We start from the raw sequence: 27302 nt of genomic DNA on the forward strand, positions 1-27302 counted from the left end.
TAGTTAACCCTCTAGACGTAGGGTCAGTGACAGCAGCATGTCAGGCCTGACGGCCTCATGTTCTTGGTGAGTTCTGGTGATCCCTGTACCGGGGCGGGTCAGACTTTGCACCTGGATCCCTGATGCATTCGGGAGCGGATCCAGCGCTCCAGGGAGGAGATTTTACACTGAGGAGAGGACCCTGGCAGGGTCGGTGCTTTGCTCAGGTGTTTGCTTTGGTGTGTTCCCACAGCTGGGGAACAGAAGAGCCAAATTCAAACACAGTCTGGCCCCAAGTCAGTTGTTTACTGCCGACTTTTATTTTAAAAGAAATAATACAGTCAGTGACCACCTGGCGTGTCTTCCCCTAGAACGTGATGTTAATTGGAACATTACTGTTGGGCGGAGACAAACCCTGTCTACTAGGAATCCTGCAGAAACTTGTGAACCATCAGAAAGATTAACAGTGTTCACTGTGGCTTATTAGGTACGCTACTTTATGACATTGTAATGCTCAGAAAAATTGTTATCCATAAATTACCAACACGCTGACTTTTTCATCCTGTTTTTGGGGCATAATTAATGTCAGGTGACTCTTCCGGTGTGAATATTGGAATACTACATTTCCTTACTGTGCTGGGTAGTTAAGAGTTTACGGTGCTTACTAGATTTATGCTTTTCTGGATGCATGGAGTTGTCCAACGGCTACTAGGAATTGCCAGACAGGTGAGTCCTATGACAGTGTTTTCTGGACAGTTAAAGTCATGGAAGTTAGGTATAAGGTGTTATTCTCTTTCCAAAGACAGTATTTTACTCCTGACGAAGATGTATATGAAATTAAAATGAAAGCTCCGCACTGTTGAATCCAGTAGTTTGCAGCTAATAAAGCAACGTTTCCTAGCCTGCGAGTTTAGAATTCTGAAGACAATGACTTGTATGCGCAGAGCTTCTCCAAGTCTCTCTGTCGCTAAAATGATGCGCTGTTGAAGACTGAAATTTCAGGTAGTGCAAAAATGCTGTACGACTGGCTTTATGTGAAGCTTGTACTTTTGTTAGCTCTCAGTGGCAGCACTTTTACCTCTTTAAAGAAAACAAAAATAATCTCTTTTTTTTTAAATTTTTTTTTTGTCTTTTTCCTTTTTATCGGTACCAAGGATCAAACTCACGACTGCCTGCTTGCAAGGCAGGCACTTATGCCACTGAGCTAAATCCCCAGCCCCCCCAAATAATCTGTTTAACGATGGCTTTAGCATCAAAAGGTATTTTTGGTGCCATAGGAGAAGGCCTGTGGAAACTCTCTGTAAAAAATCTGTTGACTTTTATGAACTCTTTATTTTGTTGGGAAAAGATAGGTGAAGAGCTGTGATAATCACTATATAATAAACCCAAATGAATGTAGATATGGATTCAAAAAGCATCCCCTGATGGCTGCAGTTGATTCTCAAACACCACCTGTTTGTGACATTTGCTGCATAAATATAAATAAGTGTGTCATTACATGGTTCTTTCTAGTTTTTTTATGTTAAAATCTTCTTTATGTTTTAACCGTGATAGTTAAGTAGATAGTCTTGTTTGTTTTTTGAAGGTCTAGTCCGTAGCTGGTAAAATGTATAATTGGTGCCTCTCAGTTACGTACTTCTCCAGTGCCCAGTGTGTTTGGAAACACTGCTGGCCCCTGAAATCTAGAAGCGTGGTGTCCTCAGTACAGTGGGCGGAGCAGCACCTCTGGACGCAGGCAGCGCTGTGGCTCAAGACTAGTCCTGGCACTCAGCGGAGGCCAAGCAGCAGTTCAGGCTTCCTGAGTCTTAGTTCCATTATTTATGGAGCAGAAGCAGTTCTACTTTTGCAAATTTGTTGTGAAAATTGACGAAAATATTTTTTGGGGAAATTTTGTATAATTACATATACAATTTTTATTTTGAAAGTAGTAAAGTACAACAGAACAAGACAGGAATAGCCGGGGATTTAGCTCAGTGGTATAAGCACCTGCCTTGCAAGCACGACTTTGTGAGTTTGATCCCCAGTATGAAACAAAACAACAGAATAAAAAGAGCAAGACAGTCAAGACAATGCAGTGAAATTGGTAACAGAACGTCACAGCAGGTTACCGGGATAACAGCAATAGGTACCATAGTACATCTCATTATCTTCACAATAGTTGTCCTTTCAATCAGGTATAGCAAAATCAAACCAAATACAGAACACCATAAAGCCTATCAAAACAGAGTATTGAATAGAGCAGCACAATTAATCAGAATACAGCAAAACAGTGCTAACAATATTTGCCTTCAATGAGATGGCAGAAGGAAATCCCCCCTGTTTGCTGTACTGCGTATGGTCAACCTCCCAAGAGATGCTCAGCCCTCTGGCTCCCATTTGCTAACGGAGGGGAAGGAGAGGTGGGATGTTTGATTCTCAGCCCGTGTGCTGGTAGTTATGGCTGCTTACCAGGGAGACGAGCAGGGTCCTTTGTTGCCCAGCGCCCTGAATTCCAACATTATGCGGATCTTGGGAGATGCTAGCTGGCTGGTTCTCTCTCTGGGTCACCTGCCGCTCGCTTGAGCCATGGCCACTTACCAGGGAGGTGAGCGCGTTGCTTGGTTTCCCGGCGCCCTAAGTTCCAGCATGGCACAGATCCCAGGAGATGCCGGCTCTGAAGAGAATACTTTTAAAGCATCTTGCAGGACTAGCCCCTACCTTCGTGGTGGGCGTTGAATAAAAAGTAGTTGCTAATGCTTACTATGTAATGTTAACCTCCCTGGGCCTTGTGTTTTTCATATGTGAAGTCGGGATTATAGGAATCTGCATGATTTACATTACTGTTGTGAAGATTAGGTTGTATGTAAGTTCTCCTTGAGGATTAACTGTTACTAGTATTTCATCATTCTTAGAAAAGTTACTGCTTCCAATGAGAATTTATAGGCAAAATGGTTGCATTAAAGCACACAGATGTTAAAGCAGTTCTTGCAGATGTGATTAATGCTTTACAGACATGGTGGTGCAGGCTTGTAATCCAAGATACTTAGGAGGCTGAGGCAGGAGAATCACAAGTTTGAGGCAAGCCTGTGCAACTCAGTGAGTTCAAAACTCACTGACTCAAAACAAAATTGAAGAGTTGGGTTGTAGCTCACTGGCCAGAGTGCTTGCCTGTTGGGTTTGGTGGTGCCCACCTGTAATCAGCACTTAGAGGCTGAAGCAAAAGAATCACCACGAGTTCACCAGCAGCCTGTGCTCCATAGGACCTGTCTCACAAAGCAACAACAGAAGAAGTGTGCTTGCACAGCGTTAGTGAAGCCCTGGGTGGGATTCCCAGTACCGCACAAAGGAAATGACCAGTGGTTTGAGTAAAGTGGAGATTAGGCCTGTCACGTGATAGGCACTCAGTAGGATTTGTTGAGTTAAAGAAAGGGAGGCTGTGACAGGCGTATGTATCAAGAGTTCAGAATAGCCTGGACTACACGGTGAGATCCTGTTCCAAAGAAATCACCCAGGCATTGTGGCACCCACCTGTGATCCCAGCTTCTCAGGAGGCTCGCAAATTCGAGGCCAGCTAGGAAACGTAGTAAGATTCTGTCTCAAAACAAAACAAAACAAACAGAAAAGAAAACCAGATAGCAACAGAGAGAAAGTCCAGAAGCTGGAATGGGGCCGGGTGCTCCATGAGCCCAGCTACATTTCCACTGTGCGCCGTCTGTGGTTCAGAGCCTGGGCTTTACCTCGCTCATGCAGTGGGCCCTGAGGTTACAACCAGGCTGGCACAGGACAGTGGGTTATGACCTGAATGCCAGCCACTTGTGCGTCTAGCTGGTCTAATACAGATTTAACCCTTAAAGAGCTCCAAAAGGCACATTACCACATCTTTCCTGCACAGGGTTAATTGAGAAACCCTGGGCCAGTGTCTCTGTAAGGACACTGAGATCCACCTGCACACAGGAGAGCGACTTTGAAAGCTCTGTGGAGGAGCCTGAGCCTTCAGTTGACGACTTGAGTTATAATCAGTCCTGGTGAACAAACGGAGTTTCTCAGTCAAGGGTCCACTGTAATAGGTACTGGTAAAATGCAGTCAGGATCTGATTTTGTTCGCAACCTTACGATTTCCTGGATTGGCTAGGGCTCACATGCAGTCAGCCAAGACAGACACAGAGTACCCTGGCAGGTAATTTTTTTCCTTATTCATTCTTGTTTGTTTTGTTTGGAGACGGTCTTGCTACTTTAGTGCAGGCTGGCCTTGAACTCACAGCAGTCCTCCTGCCTCAGCCTCCCGAGTGCTGGGATTACAGGCGTGCACCGCCACACCCAGTGTGTTTTTTCATTCTTTGACTGTCTTCTTGGTTATTCACTGAGCTGGTGGAAGAGGAGGTCACGGCACCGGCTTCTGATTGTCCTGTTTTCTGCTTTCCTTGTTAGGCTGGGGCATGCCTTGTTTATACTCCTCTCCCCTGCCTGCTGTCACATACAGGTCCACTTCCATGCAGCGCGGATTGTTGGCTGCATGATTCCTGACTGCTTGTTAGTCCACGTATTGTAAGTGTACTGTGCAGATGGTGTGTTGGTTTAGTTACTCTCTACCTTCCTTTTCCCTTTCTCCTAATGGTCTGTCCTCCCAGGATAGACGGATAGAAAAATTTCTTAAAGGCAGGATGTCACTATGTAGTTTACACTCACTGCATAGACTATGCTGACCTCAGACAGCAGTCCTCCTGCCTCAGCCTCCCAAGAGCTGGGATTACAGGCGTGCACCACCACACCCAGCCTGTCCTCCCAGTATATTAAAATAAAATCTAAAACAAAGAGGCAAAATGTTCCTAGATAGCGTTCCCAGATTTGAAAGGAGTCTCACCAGGTGTGCACACCTGTAACCCTAGTACTTGGGAGGCTGAGGCAGGAGGATACCTGAGAGAGAGTCCAGGGCCAGCCTGGACTACATAGTGAGACCCTGTCTCAGAAAAAGATAAATAAAGGGAGCCCTTGGGAATATTCTGAACTAGTATTGCATGTCAAGTGTCCCTTTTCAAAGCGATTTGGACCAGAAGGGTTTCAGATTTTGCATTTTTTCAGACTTTGGAATATTTACACATCCATAATGAAATATTTAGGATCGGGAGCCGAGTCTAAGCACAAAATGTATTTGTTTCACAGATACACGATTTAAAGGTAATTTAATGCCACATTTAAAATAACTTTTTTGCATGAAAAATGTTTCACAGAATGAGATTTCCCACTTGTGGCAACATGTTGGTCTCTGAAAGTTACAGGCCTTGGGGGGTCTTGGGTTTTCAGATTGGGGGTGTTCAATCTGTGTCAGTACAGCGCTGTTTTTAACCAGAGTCTAAAATGTTCTGGGGGAAGATGCTAAGGGAGGGTGCTGGCAGCCGCAGGGGAGACGAGCCCCAGATGTGGGGTGGCCCTGTGCAGCTGACGGGGTTAGGCGAGCTGGGCTCAGCCCTGTGCACCAGCAGGAACCTGCTCGTGCTGCTCTTTAACGTCCTGTAGAAAGACACAGCTGCTTACAGCAGTCAGGGATGCTGACCCTGTTAGAGCTGTCAGGGATACAGACTACAGACAACCCCCCGGGGGAGGGCTACAGCTCCCCACAGGTGGCTTGGGGGATCCCTAGGCCTCGTGGGGCATCAAATGCTTGATTCTGTTCTTCACTGACTGCCTTTGAAATTGATTCATTATCAACCTTGGTGTAAATCTGTAACTAGTATCTGCTAACTTTTAAAACTTGGCCTTTATTGTTTTATCATAAGAAATACTCCACCGGCACACGTCTTACTGGTACTTTTCACTGCAGGCTCCTCCCACAGCCTCGTCCTGTCTCATCTCATTCGTCATAGTTCAGTGTTGGGGGGTCCTCCTCATCCCACGCCTTCTTGGACAGGAGACATGCTGTATTTATAAACATATATGTGCAGATGCACAGTTCCCTTGATAATAAAGACTCTACATATGGTTCTGAAACTTATTAACTAGCATATGTATTGGTAAAAGAAATACAGAACTGTTTAGACTGCCTTGCATCCCGAATCTCTAGTTTCCCTTCTGTTTTTGGAGACAGGGTTTCACTATGCAGTTTATGCTGGCTTTGTAGTCCAGGCCGGCCTTGAACTCCCAGCGATCTTCCCGCCTCAGCCTCCCTCCCAAGTGCTGTGATGCCATCCCCTGGCTAGTTCTCCTCCTTCAGAGGCCATTGTTTGGCCTTCCAGACTATCTTTTTTTTTTTTTTTTTTTTTGTAACATAATGGGGGCATGCTATATTCAGTTCCTTGTTGCTATTGCTGTCTGTTCTCCCTGCTCCATTTTTGGGGTTAAAACTAATTTGAAGCTTATTCCATATCAGATAATTCATATAAACACTTGTGAGTTCCCGGAAATGTTGGCTCCCATTATCAGAACAGAAACAGCGTTCTAGGCTGCAAAATGTTCCATTGCACAGGGCCTTAGTGATGGACATTTACGGTGTTTCCAGTATTTGGCTGCTGTGACAGTCCTGCCCTGCACCTGTGTGCTTGGAATCCCGTGTGAGCACACGAATGTGCCTTGGAAATGGTAGGTGTACAGCAATCAGCTGGCCTTGACACTGCCTGTTTACCTTCCCGGCAGGAGTGCAGGAGGGTGCCCTGTTCCGAAGCGCCTTTCCACATCTGTCTTTACGGTTTCCTAATCTGAGAGGGCATCTGTTTTAGCTTGCATTTCTTTTACTGATGTGAAACTGGATGACCTTTCATTTGATCGGCTATATTAGTCTGTTATGTCCTTTACCTTTTTTATTTGTCACTTGTGGTTTTACTTTGCAGGTTTTTAGGTTTGCTTTTTTTTTTTTTTTTTTTTTTGAGATAAGATTTCTCCATATAGTTCAAGCTGGGTTTAAGCTCACTGTGCAACCCAGAGCAGCCTCAAGCTTCTGATGATCTTCCTGCCTCAGCCTCCTGAGTGCTAGAATCACAAGCAATACACCACCACACCCAGCTCCAGCTCTAGATTTATAATTTTGTCTGAAAAAATTTTTCCTACTCTAAGATTATTAAAAGGTTACCCTATGTATTCTAATATTTGTAAAATTTTATTTTTAAATGTTTAAATCTGTGCTTAATTGTTAATATTAGATTTTAGTTCATCTTATGTTTGCTTGGATGATTGGATACTGAAATCCCAGCAAAACCAGAAATTGTCAGGGTGTAGCACACAAGATAAGCCTAGCTAATTTGGTGACATAATTAATAATTTCCGTAATTTAAAATTTCCATTTTGCTCCATATGATTTTTGTTTCTCTGATTTTTGAGACAGGGTCTCTTTGTAGTCCAGGTTGGCCTTGAACTCACTGTTCAGGATGGCTTCAGATTTGCTCTGATTCTTCTGCTTCAGCCTCCGGGTGCTGGGGTTACAAACGTGGGTCACCTATCCAGCTGTCCTATGTAATTCTCAGTTTTAAAAAATATTTTGAGGAACTCCTTATATATAGAAGAAAGGCCTTACATTTTACTGATAATTTACCGTTAGCTTAAAAAACGGTATGTATGGGGCCGGGGATTTAGCTCAGCAGCATAAGCACCTGCCTTGCAAGCAGGCAGTCGTGAGTTTGATCCCTGGTACCGATAAAAATGAAAAAGACAAAAAAAAAAAAACAAAAACAAAAACCCAAAAAACAAAAAACCGGTATGTATTGGGCCAGGGATTTAGCGCAGTGGTATAAGCACCTGCCTGGCAAGCGCAAGGTTGTGAGTTTGTTCCCTGGTACAAAAAAAAAAGGTACTTATCCCTAATAGTCGCACTGACCAAAAGGTTAGTATGTGACCTTTTGTTAATGCAGAGGACTATTTAAGGTCACTGTTTCTTGCTTACAACTGTTGCTTCATGGTTTCGATGATGGGCTACTTAGTGACTGCAGGCAAGCAGGTAATGGAAAAAAGACAGTGGTAGTAATTTGACCCAGTGACATTCTGGAGTGGGGAGAGAATTCATTATTATTAATTATTGTTATTTTAATATTTAAAGCCACCAACATTGCTTAGTTACGTTGGTTTGGGAATTTATGATTTTCTAAGGGCTTATGTTACCCAATAATTTGGGTTTTTTGGCCTGCGACTGTTTACGATTTTACTAACTAGCCAACTCTTTTTCTGTGCCAACTTAGCAACAAAAATTGTTCATTTCCTGGGCTACGGTAATCCAACTCAGGTAGTGATGATGTTATTATTTGGTTCTGCCAATTTCTCAAAAGTTTCTGAGCCTGAAGGCAGTGTTTTATGTTCCTCTTTTAAAGAAAACTGTAAACCCAAAGCAATTCTCTTACAATGTTTTGCTGTTGTTGCTAGGAGTAGGTATTTGTGGCCTGGGCTTCTTTGAATCCCAAGCCTTCAAGATCTGATCAAAGAAAGATCCTTTGATACAAAGGTAAAAACTTGAAAAAATTGAGTTGATTTTCCGTCCAGTGTCAGACATGTCCTCTCCAAAGGGCGTCTTAATTTCCCCCTCTCTCTTAGAGCATGTGTTCAGCATACACAAGGCCTGGGTTTGGTCTCCAGCACAAAAACATCTCCACAACAGAACGTTCCCTTCAGGTTCGGTGCTGATGTATTTGTTTGACCATCACTTAGGAGTTGTGCTGGAGGAGATGTAATGGATGGTCTGGTGTTGTACGTAGAGAAACAGAGGACCCAGAAGGTGCCATAACTGTTTCATCATCATAGACAGCGAACGGTGGGCGGCATGGGACTCAAGCCCTGCCTTTGAGGCTCCTGGTCTAGCACACGTTTTAGACTGATGCACTAAGATATCGTCATTTCTTTGTAACTTTCCTTGAGGATCACATAATGCATTTTAAATACTGACCGATGGTAACAGTTTTTACAGTCATTGTGTATAAAGTAGCACTTTACAAGCTCTAGTCCAGATGTGTTAACAGATGTGGAGATGGAAGAGGGGAGACAGCCTAGAGAACGTCTTCCTCTGCTTTTTGAAACAGGGTAAGCTTAGGGATTTTTCGTTCACTTTTGTTTTGTCAGTGCTAGGGGTCAAATTCAGGACCTTGCACAAGCCAGCTAAGGGCCCACCTCTGAGCACGTCCCCAGCCCTACCGGGGGCACTGATGTGTGGAAACACACCTTGGAACAGTGACCTGGGACTCAAGCCTAAGGGGCTGCTGCGCCCGAGTGCACCACTGCCTGGGAGGAAGGTGTTGTTTAATGTTGTTCAGTAAGGAGTTTCTGTAGTGATCTGCGTCAGTGTTTTTATGTCCCTTTCCCGGGTACGAGCGAGCATCAGTGACGAAGATGAGAGCAGGCAAAGGTGAAGAGCAGTCAGACATCTTCAGGATGGTACACACTGGAGGGACCCGAGAGTTAGTGTAGCCCTGTAACGGGTAAGATGAGGCGACCATCCACCGCTGGACCTTAACACGGTGTCTGCAGAACACAGCTGGAAGGCGACCGAAGACAGAACCTCCTGGACGACCTCGTAACGCGAGAGAGACTGCTCCTGGCGTCCTTCAAGAACGAGGGTGCGGAGCCAGATCTAATCAGGTACGATGTCTTCACTTACGAGACCGTTGTGTGGGTGAGGGTTTACGGAAGCTCTTACTGCTGTTTCCTGAATGGCTTACGTTCTTTATGAAAGCATCCTCTGTTCTTTTATAGTGTTTGTCTGTAATTTTCTATCCAGTTTAGCTTTCATTATCTAGATTTAGTAGACCTGGTGTGTTCAGCTGGATCCCAACTTGGGTGGAGAGAAGTATCCTCAGGTAGAATATGAAGTTTAGAGGATTTCTTTTCTATTATTTAGTTGACTTTTCTGCATTGTTAGCTGCCTTGTAAACTCCTGAAGTCACTATGTGTGTGGAAAAGAGAGTTTTGTTTTTTAATTGTCATTGAAAACGTTCATCTTGATAAGATGCGTTCAGGACTTATGGAGGTAGAGCAGGATGGAAGTTGGATTCTCCTGGTTCTTTGCTGGTGTGTGTTTGACACTCTGGGGAGCTGAGAGCAGCTCTGCACTGGACCCTGCTGGACCCTGTTGGAAGACCCAGAACAGGGATCCAGCTTTCCAAGGCTGAGGTTATGAGCTATGATCTTACATCTTTAGATTTGGCTTCCCCCTGCTTCTAGAACTCTCTTCACCTCCTTCTCAGAAAGAGCTGAGCTTGGGAGAGAAGCCCAGTTCTGCCCCTCTTCCTTGCCAGGGATGATGGAGGGAGTTTGTTTTTGCTTATTGGAATAATATAGCTCTCCAAGGGCAGGCGTTTTGACCCCAGCCATGCACTCACTGTGAGGCTGCACCTCAGACAGTTCAATCTGACTGAGTAGAGGGGTCAGGGGTGGGAGACCTCGGGGTTCCCAGGTGATTCTCCTATGCAGCCAGGATTGCAAACCACTGTCCTAGGTGGGGCCAAAGAGGATACAGCAGTTTCTTTCCTGGAGGTTCTAGTCTTGTTAGGAGTGGGCAGCTGTTGCGGTTTGTGTCTAGGTGGCCCCCAAGTCTCATGCAGTCCTGGAGGCAGCTGAATCTAGCGTTTGTGATTAGTTTGTTGTCTAGCGCTGGGGTTGGTGGTTTGAGTGCTGCATCTGCCCAGCGGCAGAGCCAGCATACAATATAGGGAAGGTGGTTTTTTTTTTTTTTTTTTTTTTTTTTTTTTCCCCTCTTTTGCCCTGTTCCCTTTTTCCTTTTGTGTTCACCCTGATTGCCCCTCGGCCAGGCCACCTGCCTTGGAGCCAGCTGAGTATGCACGGAAACCTCCAAAAAACTGTGAGAAATAAACCTTTTGGGTGTCGGGTATTTTGTCTCAGCAAGGAGAGAAAAGTAACCAAGACAGCAACCCAGAGTTTTCAGGGAAAATAAACATTTTAGAAGAAGCCAGAAGAAACCCAGTCGATGAGTCTGGAGCCATGGTCTGTCTCAGCAGTGTCCTGGGCAGTGTTTTAAATTCAGACCAGAGCCCCTGGTGCACCCATTTATTGTGCCCCCCAGAGCTTTCTGACAGTGTTCAGTCTTGTGAGGTGAATGGTTGAAGACCATGCTCTGAGTTGGTGAAAAGAACAGGTAAGCAGAGGAATCCAAACCAAACAACAAATTGCTGTTTTTCAAGGAGTTTTACATCAAAGGAAGAGGTGTTTGTAGTGAAGAAATTAACAAGGGTGGGTTGCAGCCCGAGTTTCCTGGGCAGGTGAGAGTCCAGAGAGCAGGTGGTCAGAACCAGGAGGAAACATTCCCTATTGTTGTGCCTTGCTGTGGTGGAGGAGGTCGTGACCAGTGGTGACCCCTAGCACTTGGGAAGGGCCTAGTAAGTGCCAGACTCCTTTCATTTGTTTGGTTGGTTCTGGTACTGGGGATCGAACCTGGGGCCTTCTCACTGAGCGACATCTCCAGTCCTTTAAATTTTTTTTTTTTTTTTTTTTTTTTTAAGCAGGCATTTTTTTATCTTGCTGAACGGCCCAGGCTTCCGAGTATTGGGATTAAAGGCAGGAGCCATTGCACCTGCCTCAGACTGTGTTTATTAGTCTTCATTAATGGTGTCATTAAGTGATGTTTAATGGGGCCAACCTAAGAACCAGGCCCTAGGAGTGCTGGTGTTTTCCGGCCTCCTCCACCTGTCTTCTGTCCATCTGTCTCCCTCTCATGGGGATCTCTGTACCCCTGCTATTCCAAGCCACCCACAGATGAGCAGTGTCAGCATCCCTGGGAGCCTGCTAGACGTTCAGAGTTTCAGCTCCTACCCAGCCTCCCACATCTGACCCTGCTGTTTAACGGGATCTTCAGGTGATTGGAAGCCATGTTACAATTTGAGAAATACTGCTTTTTATCATCCATTTGTAGTTGTGGCACTCTCACCCAAGAGGTTTACAAAAACAAATCTTAAAAAAGGATAGGAAAGAAAGAAACAAAACCACAAGGGTCTGCTCCATTTACTTGCAGAGTGTGATTAGTAGTCTGGGGTGACGGCTGGGTGGCAGTGGGCTGAGGGAAGCACCCCAGGGGTTCTAGAGGGCTGCAGGGTTCGGGCTGCTCTCTGTCTAGATGCGGCCGTAATGATGCTTGCTGTCTGCTTCCTGTGTTCTAGACACTGCCTGAGCTTTTCATGCACATTTTTTTGGGCTCTCCCTCCAGCACCCCATTTTGCAGAGGAGAAACTGAGCCTGGGATGAGGGGGTGCAGATTCTAAACGTAGTCTTACAGTTGGGATTTCAGGTCCACCCTCCTAAGCTTGGCGCTGTACAAACTGAACCAGGCTGCAGAAGGACTCAGCTCTGTGGCTCACCAGTTCCTCCATCACCCGAGCTTCAAAATCACTGACCTTAAATCAAGGCACGAGTTCTGCCTGGTTTCATTGTTGTTAGGACCTGGTGCGGTAACTGCTGTTTGAAGGCTCTGTGAAGTTTAAAACCTTTTAAAATACAAAGTGATGTCCCTGCGTGGTTGTCTCCCTTTGAGGCTGGGAGGGAGCTCATGGTGTCAGCCAGACGCCAGGACGTCCGTCCCACCTGGCCTCTGGACCACCCCTGCTGCAGGCGTTGCACCTTATGATGCATCGTGTTCTGTCTTCCTCTGCGTCCTGCCCAAATCCCCTCTGTTCCCCTCTGTGATCTTTCCTTGGCGCCCAACTTGCTGCCTGTCATCTTATTGGTAGATTGTCTCATAACTATGAAACCAATGTCTAGCAATGACTTCTATTCTGGAAATACTTTAACCAAAGCCTTCTTGAACCCTAAGATTTGAGCTAAATTAATAGATGAATTTCAGGGACATTGACAGGTTAGCAGCCAAAGTGAATTTTTTTTTTAAAATTTTATTTAAGGAGAAAAGAAAAAAAAAGCAGGGAAAGGGTACAAGTTATACAGATTTACAGAAAAAAAATGAACAGTAGGAAATCACTAGTTAATGGATTACATATTGTCATCTTAGAAATAATTGTTCAAGTCACAAAATTAAAGCTTGTAAAGTGGACATTCCATCAATGATACTGCAAACAGTTCTGTTCATTGATCCAATAAAACTCTGTGATATCATTTTCTATCTTATACACTTAAATATACATGCAGTTATATAGTTTGGAGCACTTTCTTTTCCTCTCTTTTGTACCATGACTATTACACATTTTGGGTTTCATTGCTCCCACGGCTCTTATTACTTTTTTGGAAGAGAGTAAAACCAAATGTGACATAACAGAACAGAATCGGTCAGGTCAAAAGGGTGGACATAATAGCTAATGTAAAAACATAATACAAGGTGATCAACAATGGTTATCATAATGCCTCCCGCTATCTCTAATAGAATTGCTTATATCGTTAGTTATAATACAATTGAACAAAACAGTAAAGAATAAAACCGACAAAACCAAAACATTGGAGACATTGTAGGTCTTCTAAAGTAGATAAAAGTCAACAAGAATGGGCGTCATAATGAATCTCATTATCTTTACAGCTGATGCCTAAACTTTCGAACCTGATACTATCCAGCAAAACAGAATAGGGGAACATCAGTTAAAAACCAGATGGTGAGAGTAATACAGGGCTTTAAATCAAGGTAATGAAAAGTCAAAGTGGGTTACTATAATATATCCTGCTATTTTTTTTCCTTTAATTAAAAGGATAAAGATAAAAAAGTAAATAATGGAGTGGAGATTGAGATAAAAGAGGGCATAACAACAAAACAGCGCAGATCAAAACATAACCATTTAAGCAGAATAGTGTTTCACCACCAGATAATCCTAACCTAAAAGTAGTTACCATATTGTCTCTTTCTTTGAAATCCTTGAGTACAACTTCGTATACTGTAGGATTAAGTATATCAAAACAATGTAAAACCATTCAAGAGAATGACAGCATTACAGAGTATTTAGAATCGACTAACAGAAAATGAACAATGGTTTCTGTATAATCTCCTTGTCTTTAAAAGGTTTTTGCTTATACTATCGTACATAAAAAAATCCAATAAGATACAGCCTATTTAGACCATTGGAGACAGAAGGACAAAAGCTAGATGAGACTTCAAAACAAGATGATACTAAATCAGCATTACCTATTAAGATGTTATTTTCTCCAAAATAGCTGTTCCTATCATCCAATCTTCTCTGCCTCATTTCTGTTGAGCTCTTTTTCTGTCAGTAGCTGTCAGTTTGTCTTCTTCATTTTGTTCTCTGCTCCATTCGTTGTGGCCTCTCTGCCATTATTTCTGGATTCTTTGTATTTTTCTTTTTTTAGAATATCCTGCAATACTCTCTGTAGAGTTGAATTGGTGGTTGCAAATTCCCCCAGTTCCTCTTTATCCTGGAAGCACCTTGTTTTTCCATCAATTTCCAGGGACAGTTGTGCAGGATATCTCAATCTTGGCTGGAGATTATTATCTTTCAAAGCTTGAATTATTTCCCCCCACGCTCTTCGTGATTTGATGGTTTGTGCAGAGAAATCTGCTGTAATTCTGATGGGTGTTCCCTTGTAAGTGGTCTGTTTCTTGTCTCTTACAGCTTTTAATATTCTGTTCTTGTATTGAATTTCTGGAATTTTTATTATTATATGCCTGGGTGTTGCTCTGTTTGGGTTGTAGGTAGCTGGGGTCCTGTATGCCTCATACATCTGAGTATCTTTACCTTTTGCTAAATTAGGAAAATTCTCCTGGATTATTTCTGTGAGTAGCTTTTGTAGTTCACTTGTTTGTGTCCCTACTTCTTCTTTTATGTTCTTAATCCTTAAGTTATGGATCCTCTTATCATCTTCTTGTCTTTGTATTATTGCTGTTTGTTTCTTTGTTATTTTTAAGAAGTTTTTCATTTCATTCTCCCATATTACAAGTCTGCCCTCCAGTTCAGATAGTCTGTCCTTAGTTTCTTTCAAGCTGTTATGCCAGTCTTCTATAGACTTCTTAGTATCTTGGTAGTCCCTTTGAACCTGCTTCACGTATTCTATGCTTTCTCTGTTTTCTCCATCAAGCAATTCTCCCCTTTTTTTCTGTTCTTCCATTCCACCACCTGTTTTTTCTTGGGTGGTACTTAACATTTCTTTAACTATTCTGCATACTTCTAGCTTCAGGTCGTTGATAACTTCATTCCTGATCTATGGGGCTCTCTATATGGTGCCTTATATGTATTGGTGCGGTGTCTGCTATTGCCTGTTTCTCAGAATTGGGGGCCGAGGAGCCTTTCTTGTTGCTGCCTCTTCCCATGCTGCCTCTTCTTCTCTGTTCCTTATATATGCAAGCTTATATAAGAGGCCCAGCTTCTCTCCCAGTCAGCCACAGCTTGATCGAATTGCGCCAGTTAGGTGTTCCCGCTTACCGCTGCGCACCAGGGAGTTAAGGACCAGGCAGCCTACGCGTCTCCCCTCCCGGCCACCGTCAGGCTCTGGGATCTGAATTCGGACAGCCTACCGGGTCCGCCGGCAGCGTCACGCAGGCCAGGCACTTTTCACCAATCCCGCCCGAGAGGGGGATGTGTGGCTGGAGTCGCCACTGCGCCCTGCTCCTGCAGGACTGCTCGGGCCCAGAAAATCCTCTGCTGGAGTCAAACTGTGGTAGAGTGTCAGTTTCTCTCACTCACCTCACCACAAGTCAGTGCACGCCTCCCTGCCGTTTGCAGATTGCCGTTCTCAGAGCTTCTGCGCGTCTCTCTCCTTGCCGAGCCACTGTAGAGGCAGCCAGCCTCCGCGCGGTGGGAAACCCAAATCGCGGCTTACAATGGCGTGGGGTCCAGCCTCCACACCGAGGCTTTTCTGTTCATGTTTTAGCACGTGGAGTGCATTCCAAGTTGATTTCTCTCAGCCCAGTTCGTTCCTGAGTCAGCAGAGCATATCTCCACCTGCTTATGTCTCCTTAGTCCGCACCATTCCTGGCTTCTGAGCCGAGTCTTTCAGAGAGCCTCCGGTAGTTGCTGTTATCTGTCCGCCATGTTCTCCCGGAAGTCCAAAGTGAATTTTTTTTAGTACCAGGAATCGAACTCAGGACCTTGCACTTGCCAGGAAAGTGCTTTGCTGCTGAGCTACATCCCCGACCCTGTTTGTTGTGGGTGGAAGGTAAAGACATCTAAGACCCACCACTACAACTGCCTCATACTCTTTTCCGTAAGGCCGATGTGCAGAGCAGACCCCAAGCGATTGCTGGTTGGGTTGTTGGAGAATGGTTGCAGTTGCCTGGGAACAGAGAGACCAGGCAGAGTAGAAACCATGAAGCAGCGGTGTCCACAGTGTGGAGGCTTGCAGTAACTTAAGCGGCTGGCCAGGCTTATTTATATGTAGTCAGGGTGCAACCACAAGCTACAGACGGTGGCTGGACTCTTGTTCAGGAATGGAAGGTTAGAGTAGTGCAGAACAAGTTTTCAGAATTCTGTTCCAAACGTGCATAAGCACTGTGGAGGAGCAAGGACTCCTGAGGAGCCATGAGAAAGGTGCAGATGGCCACGCCAGACAGTGATGGTCCCTCCCGGTGACACGGAGTCTGGCCAAGAGGAAGCGACCACCATGGCGATTACCAGTTGCCATGAAGAGATAAAATTCGCTGCGGGTATAAAAGGGAAGGAGAGTGCTAGATGACCTGGAGGGGGACTTCCTTGCTCGCTTTGCTGGTGACCCCTTAATAGGTTCCGATCGCCTTAGACACATGTACCCACCGATAATGTGTCTGCATATCTTTGTCCAAAAACTGCAAGTCTTGAAGAGGTCCCTGGGGGCCGGTCTAGGCTGTAAGGAAAGCTGTGCTGCCAAACAGCCACTCTGGATACTGGAGCTCTGCTGACGAGCTACAAGAATGGACGAAACACACAGTCCAGCTGGCCAGTGCCACTGGAGACTTACGAACAGTGACCTTATTGGTGACTTGGGGAGAAGAACGTTAGAGCCAAGTGGCTTGTCGCAGCTCCGAGCTCAGAGCTGCCGGTCTGTGATTTGAGTTGGCCGCCTGCCTGTGTCAGAGCTGTTTTTGCCCTCGTGTCTCTGATCCCCACCCTTGAGGTCTCCCCTCCCTCCCGTTTCCTCCTTCTCATCTCTGATAATTCGGAGGATCTGAATTTGATGGCAGACACGACCAGTTTGGGGTCCTGCCTTGATCGTGAGCTTTGCATCCTGATTGTAGGGCTTCCAGCTCCTGTAACCTTTCAGCGTGTGGCCCGGAGAAGCTTCATTCCCTCCTCTGCCTCTCGGCTTTCCTGGTACCGCCAATGATTCGTGACCGTTTTCTCGGTCTTCTCCATTATGAATCGCTAACCCTGGGCTGCTCCAGCGTGTCTGTTGGCTTCTGCTTTCTGGGACAGGGTCTCCCTATGTAGTTTAGGCTGACCTTGAATTCACCGTGCAGCCTCGGCTGGCCCTGAACTTGGATCCTCTTGCCTCAGCCTCCTGAGTGCAGGGATTGCAGGTGTGTGCCACCATTTCTGGCTGGCTTCTGTCGTTCTTGACATTAGGTAACTTTGCTAACTTTGGGAGGAGATTTGTGGGGTCATATATGTCTTTCCCTTAGGTTATGAGTCCAACACACACTAGTCAGAAAGCACTGTCAGAACTTGAAAATGTTCAGACGTGACTGCTGTGACATATTTTGTGATTCATGTCATATTGTTCCTGTTAGAGAACTGAGGATAATCTGCTTGTCAATATTGCAAAGCCCAGCAAGTGTCTTCTGGCAATCACTGAAGACGAGCTCGCCACATTGGGACTGGCGTGGAGCCCTGTGAGTCTCTTTCTTAGGTCCCCTGCCTCAGTTTCCCTCCTTCCTGTCTGCTGTGTGCAGTCTTCTCTTCCTCCCCATTTCTCATTCCCAGTTGTCCTCCTCCCCGGCCCTTTCCTCCTCTTTTCTCATCTTCCTCAGATGTGGTCTTATTAGGGAGAGAAGAGTATTGTCCAACATCAGTTTGGATTAGCGTTTCCCTTAAACAGACATTCATGTGCCAGTGGCGTAATTGAATGTGTCACTGTCATGTGATGGAATTGTCATTCTACCTCGAGGATTACTGGTCATTATTCTAACACAGCAAGCCTCGGTCTAAATAAGCAATGGGTGACTAACTTAGGGTATTTGGAAACTTGTTAAAGAAGTCTCTGTGCAACAGTGTCTTTTAGAAGAAGATAAGCCCTGATTTAGAAAGCAGTGACACAGCTTCTGATTAAAAGCTTACTGCCCTTTATAGTGGAGAGCGTCGCTAAGTCTTACAATTAGTTAAATCTTTGTAGGGAGAAAGCAGAATCATTGCATACTCCACTGCTCTGGCTGTCTCAAAGACCATGTGATTAGCGCAGCTGTAGTGGGTGGCTAATTAGCTGAGCTTTAATCTTCACACCACCAACCACTAGAGGATTATAGGGAGCAGGAAGTTACTGAGAGTTTTGAGATGGTAGTTATGTGTCAGGATGGGAACGTTAAAGTCAAAAGGAAATGATAATTAAATGTTCTCATTGTTCTTAGAGTACAAATTCTTTTAATTTTGGGTATATACATTTCCCTTGAGATACTGAAGAAAGCATGGCATGGTCAGTATATATTTCATATCACTCCACGGGTAGCCCAGATGGGCAAAAGAAAAATTTTCATTACATCTTACATCAGAAATACTCCCTTGCTGACTTTAAAACATTGACTGTTTCATTTTGGGATAGCACTTGGTTTGTAGGAAAGATAATTTGTACCTGGCAGTATATTTTCCTAAAGAGTCATGCTTTGTACTTACCAATGTTGTTAATCCATAACAGACGTGCCCTTCTGGGTTTGGGAAGTTGTTCAGTAATGTGCACCCACATTATCATCCAGCTCACGTGAGAGAATGAACGGGCCATAAATACTCCAGAAATATGCTTCTAGCTTTACTGACATGAAGGGATATGCTGAAATCAGTGAGCCCAAAGGCAGGTGAGCCAAGGAGGCTTGGTAGGTAGTCAAAAATATCTTAAAAATTCCTTTCTAGTTCAGAGAAAAACAGGGAAGGAAGCAAGAGTGGTGTGGTTCAGGGGTGCTTTCCTTAGCTAGATTTCTACTGGTGCCTGCTGTCAGGCACTGGCACTGGAAATGTGGCACAAGCCCCAGTGACAACGTGGACGTAGTTTTTGTGGCTCAGCTGAGTATAGTCTAGTGAAATACGCACTGTACAGTGATAGAAAATTTAAAAATCACATTATGAATAAAATCAGCAGAAAAGTATATTGTACTTTGAGAGATTAAGCAGGGAGGAGATTGAGTTGGGGGACCACATGGTGTAATATTTTTATGAGTGTATCATTGTTTATAAGTATGGTGTCGTTTTGTCCCTTTGTGGAGATTTTAAATACCTTAAAGGTACTGATTAAGCTCACCTGAGGCTTAATGAGCGTTCACTCAGTAAATGAACATCGTTGAATATTTTTGTGTGTGTTCAGCCAGCAGAGTTTGGTGTGTAGTGGGCAAATTTTCAACTCAGCAGATTTTTGTTAACTAAAGATTGACCCTGACGGGATGTGAAAGACCGTGCTCTGATCCTAAACAGATCTGGGACAGCTGCCTCGCCCGCTTCGTGTCCAGTCTGGTGGTTCTGCTGGACGGGTCCCGCAAACCATGGCTCAGAGTCAGGCTGTTCCCGCCTCCCAGCTCCACGTTCCCCCGGTGGAGCAGAGAGACAGGAGAACTCGCACGTCTCCCATGCTCTGGCCCGGACGTTCCTTACATTCAGCCCGTTGTCCATACCAGTCCCGTGGTTCCTCCTGACCGAGGGAGGTAGGGACGGTCATCTTTCTCTGTGCTCCAGAAGGAGCTGGAGTGGGACAGGGGGCGGCATTGGCTGTGTCTCCCTCACTGATTTTTTGTAATTGGATGAAAAGATAAGTAACTGTGGTGTAGTATTGGGCCGGCAAAGACTAGACCAGAAGTTAATAGAGGCACACAGGGTGGGTGAGGGGTAGCGTTTGCACATAATTTATAATGCCCATCCTAAAGAGTTCAGCAGGTAAGGGAAATACAAAACCAAAAATCAGTAAACAAAAAAGTCATATGCAGTGTAGTCAGTCGAGCCAGTATGCAGATGTCTTATGAGGACTGCGAGGGCGCATTATTTCCACAGCAGTGGGAAGAGAACCGAGCAAGGGTGCAAATCAAGAAGACGCGTTTGTTCTGCCCACTGTAACCAACCTTTGTGATGAGGGCGCCTGGGCGCATCTCCACTAGTCCAGCAGCTAGGGTTCCCGCAGGCACATTGTGACAGCTGCTGCCATGCAAAATGGTGTAAATACAGGAAACCCAAGTTCCAGGTTCGAAAAGCGAAAAGGGTGATTAATTTGGCAGCCCAGCGATGCCATCTGTGCTCCCGGAGGCTTCTTGGTGTCTCTGTTTTACTGCCTTCCTCGGACTGTTGGCTTTCTCCTCCGCCTGACTTCTCTCCTGGTCTCACGGCAGCTACAGCAGCGTCCAGCCACGCTCCAGGCGCTGCATACTCCAGTGGGGTATGGTGGAGATGTTTTCTCATTCAGGACATAAGATTCTGTGACTCGTTTTTATAGCCTTAGAACCGTTTAATGTGTGCATGATTGATTTAAGTAGCTCATTTACAGATAGGGGTAGTCTCAGTCTTTTTGTGTTTTAAAAATATAACAGTGAAACATTTAAAGCATAAAGGATTTCACATGTGTCAGAGCATCTCTGGGAAGTGGAATGGCCAGGTCTAGGGCATCTGCATTTGCGGTTTTGGTAGCATTTGGAAGTTGTGCTTCGGAGGGCTAGAAGCAGTTCAGATTTGTGCCAGCAGTTTATATGAGAGCCTGCTTGCCTGAGGCCTTGTTAAACTTTTGTGTCTTCAAGCTAACATCTGTGAATAGTTTCCTCCCATTAACAATAGCTTAGTAAAGGTTACGTAGTTACTATAGTTAATTATAGTGAACTAAGGTTGCAAAGAAAGCCTCCTGAGTTGTTACTAGTACTTTCGTTTTATAACAAATATTTGACATGTTTGAAATTTAATTCATAAAGAGTACAGTATGCTGCCTGGTACTCTGTTTTTGTGTGTATGTGCATTTTTTTTATTGAGGAGGTCATCTTCTTCTCATTGTCAGATTTGATATGCTGGCTTTATCTTACACATTCCTAGGGACCAGCTTTGGTCTTAATGATTTTCTCCACACTCAGAGAACCATGGTGGCTCCCTGTGCTTGTGCTAGCGCCATATTATTTTAGATATTGAGATTTTCAGTTTTAATATGTGACAGGGCTAGTATCCTGTCTTCCGTCTTATTTTTAAGAGTTTTGCTTTTTTTTTTATATGAACTCTATATTGATCTAATCTGATTCCAAAAAGGGGGAGAAAATTGCTTTTTCTTCCCCTATAGTATTTTTTCAAGTAAGATCAATACACTTCTGGTTAACTTTATTTCTGGTTATTCTTTTGAGTTGCTACTTTAATTCAGGTTTTTATTCCACCATGCTTTTCAGTTGTTTGTATGAAAGTTTTTGATACCTAATACCTGCTGTTAGTACTGTGGCCACTTTCTTAGTTCTCTGATTGTTTTTAAAATTTTTTCTTTTGATTCTCTTACGTTCTCCAGGGACGTGTGTCTGTCCGTGTGTACCTGACTTTGACTTTTAGGAGAAATAGTTCTGTTATGTTATACCAGCAACCGAGAGCGCAGGGCTGCTCTGAGGCAGCTTCTTTTCAGTTCACCTGCATTTTCCGAACCGAAGCTGAGAAAGGAGTCTTATTCTCTGGGCGGCAGAGCACTGACGGAAGCTGAGATCCTGCACGTGGGTGAAGGGAGGTAAGAGGCTGGCTGGGCAAACTGCAGAGACTGCCTCAGCTCTGGCCTGCAGCTCCCTCCACATCAGCACTCTCATTCTGAAGCTTCTTGAAAAACCAAAGATTTAAAGTTTTTCACGTCTTGAACCTCGGTGAGCATCTTTATCTCAGAACTCAGTGGTCCTCAGAGTGTTCCGTGAAGTGGGGTGGGGGGGACCCTTTCCAGGCTCATTCTATGAGACAGCATCTCCCTGATACCAAAACTGGACAAACACAACAAAAAAAGAAAACTGTAGATCAGTATCCTTGATGAATATAGATACAAAAGTCCTTGATAAAATATTTGCAAACCAAGTCAGCAATACATTGGAAGGATCATACAGTGTGATCAAGTTGGCGTCATTCCAGGGATGCAGGGATGGTCCAGCATACCCAAGTGAATAAATATGATACACCACATAAGTAGAATCTGAGCTAAAAATGATATGAGCCTCAAAATTGTTGTCAAAAAAGCCAGCAGAATCCTACATCTCTTCATGATAGGAGTCCTAGAGAGACTTGATAAATCCGTTGTTTTGTGTTTGTGCAGTTTTGGGTGGTTTTATTTTGTTGGGTTGAGACAGGTTTTTGCTATGTGGTTCAGGTGGCCCTGAACTCACTGTGGAGCCCAGGTTAGCCTCAGCTTGCAGCAGTCCTCCTGCCTCAGCCGTCTGAGTGGCCAGTATCATTTTGATTGGGGAAAATTGGAAAACATTTCCTCTCAAATCAGGAATGGGGTAAGAATGTCTACGCTCACTACTCTCATTCAGCGAGAGCAGTTTGGCGAGAGAGAGAGAGAGAGAGAGAGAGAGAGAGAGAGAGAGAGAAAGGATACAAATAAAAAAGGAAGAAATCAAGTTATTCTTATTTGCAGATAATATTCTCTACTTACAGGACCTGAAAGACTGTAACAAAAGGCTTGGCGAGTTGATAAATTTTAAAATGTAGGGACATTTTAAAATGTAAAAAATTAGTAGCTTTACCATATATTAGCAATGGGCTCCTGAATAAGAAGTCAGAAAAACAGTTCCATTTGTAGTAGCTTCAAATAGAGTAAAACAGCTCGGGATCAATCTGATGACTGAAGTGAGAAACCTTTACAATGACAATCTCAGAACACTGAAGAAAAATGGAAAGTGGAGGACCTGTCATAGTCACAGTTTGGCAGGAACAGTAAGAGGGCTGTACCGCCAAAAGCCATCTCCAAATTCAGTACAGTCCTCATCCAAATACCAGTGACTTGTTTGCATAGAACTAGGTTTTTAAAATCCTGAAATGCACATGAAAACCCAAAACACGTAGAATAGCTAAAGAAATCTTTTTTTTTTTTTAATTTGGCTTTTTAAAAAATTTTTATCTTTTTCCTTTTTATCGGTACCGGGGATCAAACTCACGACTGCCTGCTTTCAAGGCAGGCGCTTATGCCGCTGACCTAAATCCCCAGCCCGGCTAAAGAAATCTTAAACGGAAAGAGCAAGACTGGGGTCATCACCACACCTAATTGCAAATTATACTACAAAGCTCTAGTAACAAAACAGCATGGTACTGGCACAGAAATAGATAGAGACCAATATGACTGCACAAGGGACGTGGGAAACACACTTACACCTATAGTCATCCAATCCTGGACAGAGGAGCTAACTTTATTGGAGAAAACACAACCTCTAACAAATGCTTCTGGAAAAACTGAGTATCTACTTGTTGAAGATTGAAATCAGATCCCTGTCTCTCGCTGTACAAAACCAAATTCAGTATGAATCAAAGACCTAGACATAAGGCCCAAAACTTTGAGACTGCTAAAAGAAAACGTAGGGGAAACACTTGAAGTCACAGGCTCAGGAGAAGGCTTTCTAAATAGGACTCCAGCCACATAGGAAGTAACCTGAAGAACTGACAGATGAGGGCACATCAAATTAAAGAGTTTTGGCATGGCAAGGGCAATAACTAAAGAGTGGAAAAATAATACAGGAAAGAGATAGTACAGGAAAGAGCGAAAACAGCACGTGGGAGAAAACCCTTGCCGTCCACTCTTCCATCAGGGGCTAATGTCTACAATAGCATAAAGAACTAAACACACAGCATCAAAAATCAAGTAATAAATGAACCAATATTTATTGGAAGTAGTACAAATGGCTAATAAGTGTATGAAAAAATATTCAGCATCTTCAGCCACGCAGGAAACGCAAATCAAAACCATCTCACCCCATTCAGCACGACTACCAGGGAAATGCAGGTTGAGTGAAATAAGCCAAACTCAGAAAGGCAAATATCACATGTTCTCCCTGGTGTGTGGAATCTAGAGACGATGAGGAGAGCCGGGGTGACGGCACGCTCCTGTAACCGTGCCACTCAGAAGGCTGAGGCAGGCGGGTTGTCACACCATCAAGGCCAGGCTGAACTACCCGGTGAGACGCTGTCTCAAGAGCAAACACACAAAACAAAGCAAAATCCCAAGAAAGTACAAAGGAGACTATAAGTAGAGCCGAGAAAGGGAATAAAAGTGGGAAAGTCTGGGGGAGGGCCGGGCGGTAGGATGGGGTGCAGTGAACATGATTAAAGGGTGTCATGCACATGTGGAAATGTGCAGGAGGAAACCCGTTCGTCTGTGTAGTCAGTGAAATCAGAGCCAGGAGGAAGGAAGAGATCTTTGCCCCTGCTACTTCTGTTGGTGAAACCCTGGAGAAGTGGTGGCGAGCTCACTGACCTACCAGGTGACTTTGTTTAGGCTCAACTGCAATCCGGACCATTGCTTTTCATCTGGATTCCCTCTTACAGAAGCTGTGGTATTTACACCTAGCACTCGGCTTTCTGGAGAGGTAGAGAAGTACTTTGAAAGTGCAAACTACTTTTAACAGGGTCATATTTGTGCAGACTTATGCTTTATATGTTAGTTCTTCTTTAATTCCATTTTGAGACACAATAGCTTCTGACCGTGTCTCCACATTCTCAAGGAAGGTAGCTGGTTAATTCAATGCAACGGCTGATAGTATAAGGGGGAGCATTTGAGTCGGGCCTGACCTGAAAAATCTGATAAGCGTATTGTCTTGATTTCTATATTAACCGGTACTAGCTTTACACTGCGTGCAGTGACCATGGTCTCTTGGGAAGAGGAACTGGGCATGTCACAGGACAAAGTATTGTTTGACTCTCATATTGCTCCCTTCCTCCCCAGGGCTGGAGGGCAAACCCAAAGCCCTGCATGTGCCAGCCCAGCGCTGTATTGCTGAGCTGCATCCCCAACTCTATGGCTCTTACTGGTGGGATGACCAGTTCAGTGGAGGCTGTCAAGACAAAAATGTTTATACTTTGAGATATGGCAGAGGTTTATGAGAATCAATAGAATATTTGTTTTTGAAGAGTATTTTAAAATATGAACTTATTTTTAAAGTTGTGTGTTATGTGGTAAAAAGTCAAAGTGTAAAAAAAAAAAAAAAAAGAAAAGAAAAACAGTGATTGGCGAAAACCAGGCTCCCTCCCATTTCTAACCTGGAGTAGGTTTCCCATTTCCACCCTGGAGGCGGTCACTTTTTTTTTTTTTTAATTTAAAGAGAAAGAAAGAAACAAAAAACCATGGAGAAAAAAAGGATAGAAATAATACAGAATTACAGAAAAATAAACAGGAATCACCAGTTGATAAGTTACATATTGTCATCTTAGAAATAGTTGTTCAGGTTACAAAATTAAAGTATGTAAAGTGACATTCAAATAGTGACACTGCCAACAGTTCTGCTCAATGATCCAACAAAAACTTAGTAATATGGTTATCAGTCCTACACACTTGTTTTTTTATCTTAAAAAGGGTAAGATTAAACGTATCAAAACAGAACAAAACAGTTCAAAAAGAAACAATTTAAAGAAATACAGATTTTAAAGCAAGTCCACTGGAGATCTTCACTGTCTATCTTATTGTCTCTAGTTTTCTTCTAAAAGTTGTCCCCATTGTTACACACATTAAATACATCCTGCATATTAGAGAACTAGTTAAATCATTACAGGATGACGGAGGCTTTTAGGTCTTCAAGATCTGGCATTGGGGAAGACAATGACTACCATAGTGTCTCCCATTCTCTTCGTAGTAGCTGTCCTCATCTTTATGTATGCTGACATTGAACTTAAGAGAGTAGACTAATATCACTCTGAACAGTAAATAATAGATTTTATATCATAATGCTACAGAATTAGCATTGGGTTTCTTAGTGTCACTTCGTCAGAGTATCTGTTCATTACTTCTTGCATTATATAATCTGTTCCTCTAAATAGTTTAATAAATTCTTCCCATGTGTGAATTTCTACATGTATATCTATCCTCTCAGTATTATAGGGAAAAACAAATCATAACAAGACAGCAAAACAAATTCCTAGAAAAACATGCAATGAAAAAGACACATAAGACCACAGTATTAGGTGATCTACCATAGTTACTATGCTTTCTCTTGTTATTTTCAAAGATTTATCCACATCATCAGGCTTAATATAGCTAAGCATAGTATTACGTAGCTATTTTTATAAAAACACAGTTTTGAAAACATTGTGGGACTTGAGAGCGGTTAATAATCAAAACCAGTATGGATATCTTTTACATCTTATCATCTTCAGAGTAGTTGCCTCTACTTTTAGACTTGATACTATTAAGCATACCAAATTCAAATAAAACCAGCCAAGGCAAAACTGTGGTCTAACAAATCAGATTCTAATAAGATCAGTCATAGTAAGAAAATGTAAGTAATACAGGGTTTCAGTTTAAGTTAATAGGAAATTAAGGATAATTACCATGGTATAACCTGCAATTTTTAGGTTAGATGTCTGTGCCCTCAAATCTGATATGAGTAGACAGACCAGAACAAAATATATTCAAACTAAACAGAGTGATAAGACTACTGTGACTTTTAAATCCTGATATACTATTAACAATGACCTCTGCCTTTTTTTATTATAGTGTATCAAAGCTATCTATATTAAAGATTCTAGCTTACCGTCTCTGCCTCATGTCTGCTACTCCACTTTACTGCTATAATTTGTCCACCTTACTCCCTCATTCCACTGTCTGCCCCCTTCATTGAGGCCTCTCTGCCACTGTTGCTGGAATCCTGGTATCCCTTCCTCTCTGGAATGTCCTTCAGCACTCTCTCTAGGGTTGGGTTGGTGGCCATGAACTCCCACAGTTCCTCCTTGTCTTGGAAACATCTTATTTCACCATTAATTTTGAGAGAGAGTTTTTCTGGGTATATCAGTCTTGGTTGCAGATTATTTTGTTTCAGGGTTTGGACTATTTCCCCCCAGGCCCTTCTGGATTTGAGAGTTTGTGTTGGTAAGTCTGTTGTTATTTTGATAATCCTCCTGTTGTAGGTAATCTGCTTCTTTTCCCTGGCTGCTTTTAGTATTCTGTTCTTTTGGTGGATTTCTGGAATCTTGATTATTATCTGTCTGAGTGTAGATCTGTTTTGGTTGTAGGTGGCTGGAGTTCTGTATGCCTCATTTATCTGGATATCATTTCTTTTTCTTATGCTTGGGAAGTTTTCCTTTAATATATCTGTGAATATTCTTTGTAGTTCATTTTTGGTTACTCCTGCTTCCTCTCTCACATGCTTTATTCTTAAATTATGTATCCTTTTGTCATCTTCT

General features: G+C 43.6%; 1 protein-coding gene across 2 annotated transcripts in view; it reads left to right on the forward strand.

Moving 5' to 3' along the window:
• Stx8 (syntaxin 8) overlaps positions 1 to 27302 on the forward strand; it is a 272462-nt gene that overhangs the window by 14651 nt on the left and 230509 nt on the right. Inside the window, exons 4-5 of one of the 2 annotated variants that reach the window (XM_063242123.1) lie at positions 9394 to 9504; positions 17525 to 17626. In XM_063242123.1, coding sequence (XP_063098193.1) covers positions 9394 to 9504; positions 17525 to 17626 — 213 coding nt within the window. The remainder of the gene's footprint in view (positions 1 to 9393; positions 9505 to 17524; positions 17627 to 27302) is intronic. The other variant, XM_003466230.5, reaches the window with a different exon arrangement.

The sequence above is a fragment of the Cavia porcellus genome, unplaced genomic scaffold (genome assembly GCF_034190915.1).
Source record: "Cavia porcellus strain 051 isolate PalLab524CR breed Dunkin Hartley unplaced genomic scaffold, mCavPor4.1 scaffold_32, whole genome shotgun sequence".
Taxonomy (NCBI): Eukaryota; Metazoa; Chordata; class Mammalia; order Rodentia; family Caviidae; genus Cavia; species Cavia porcellus.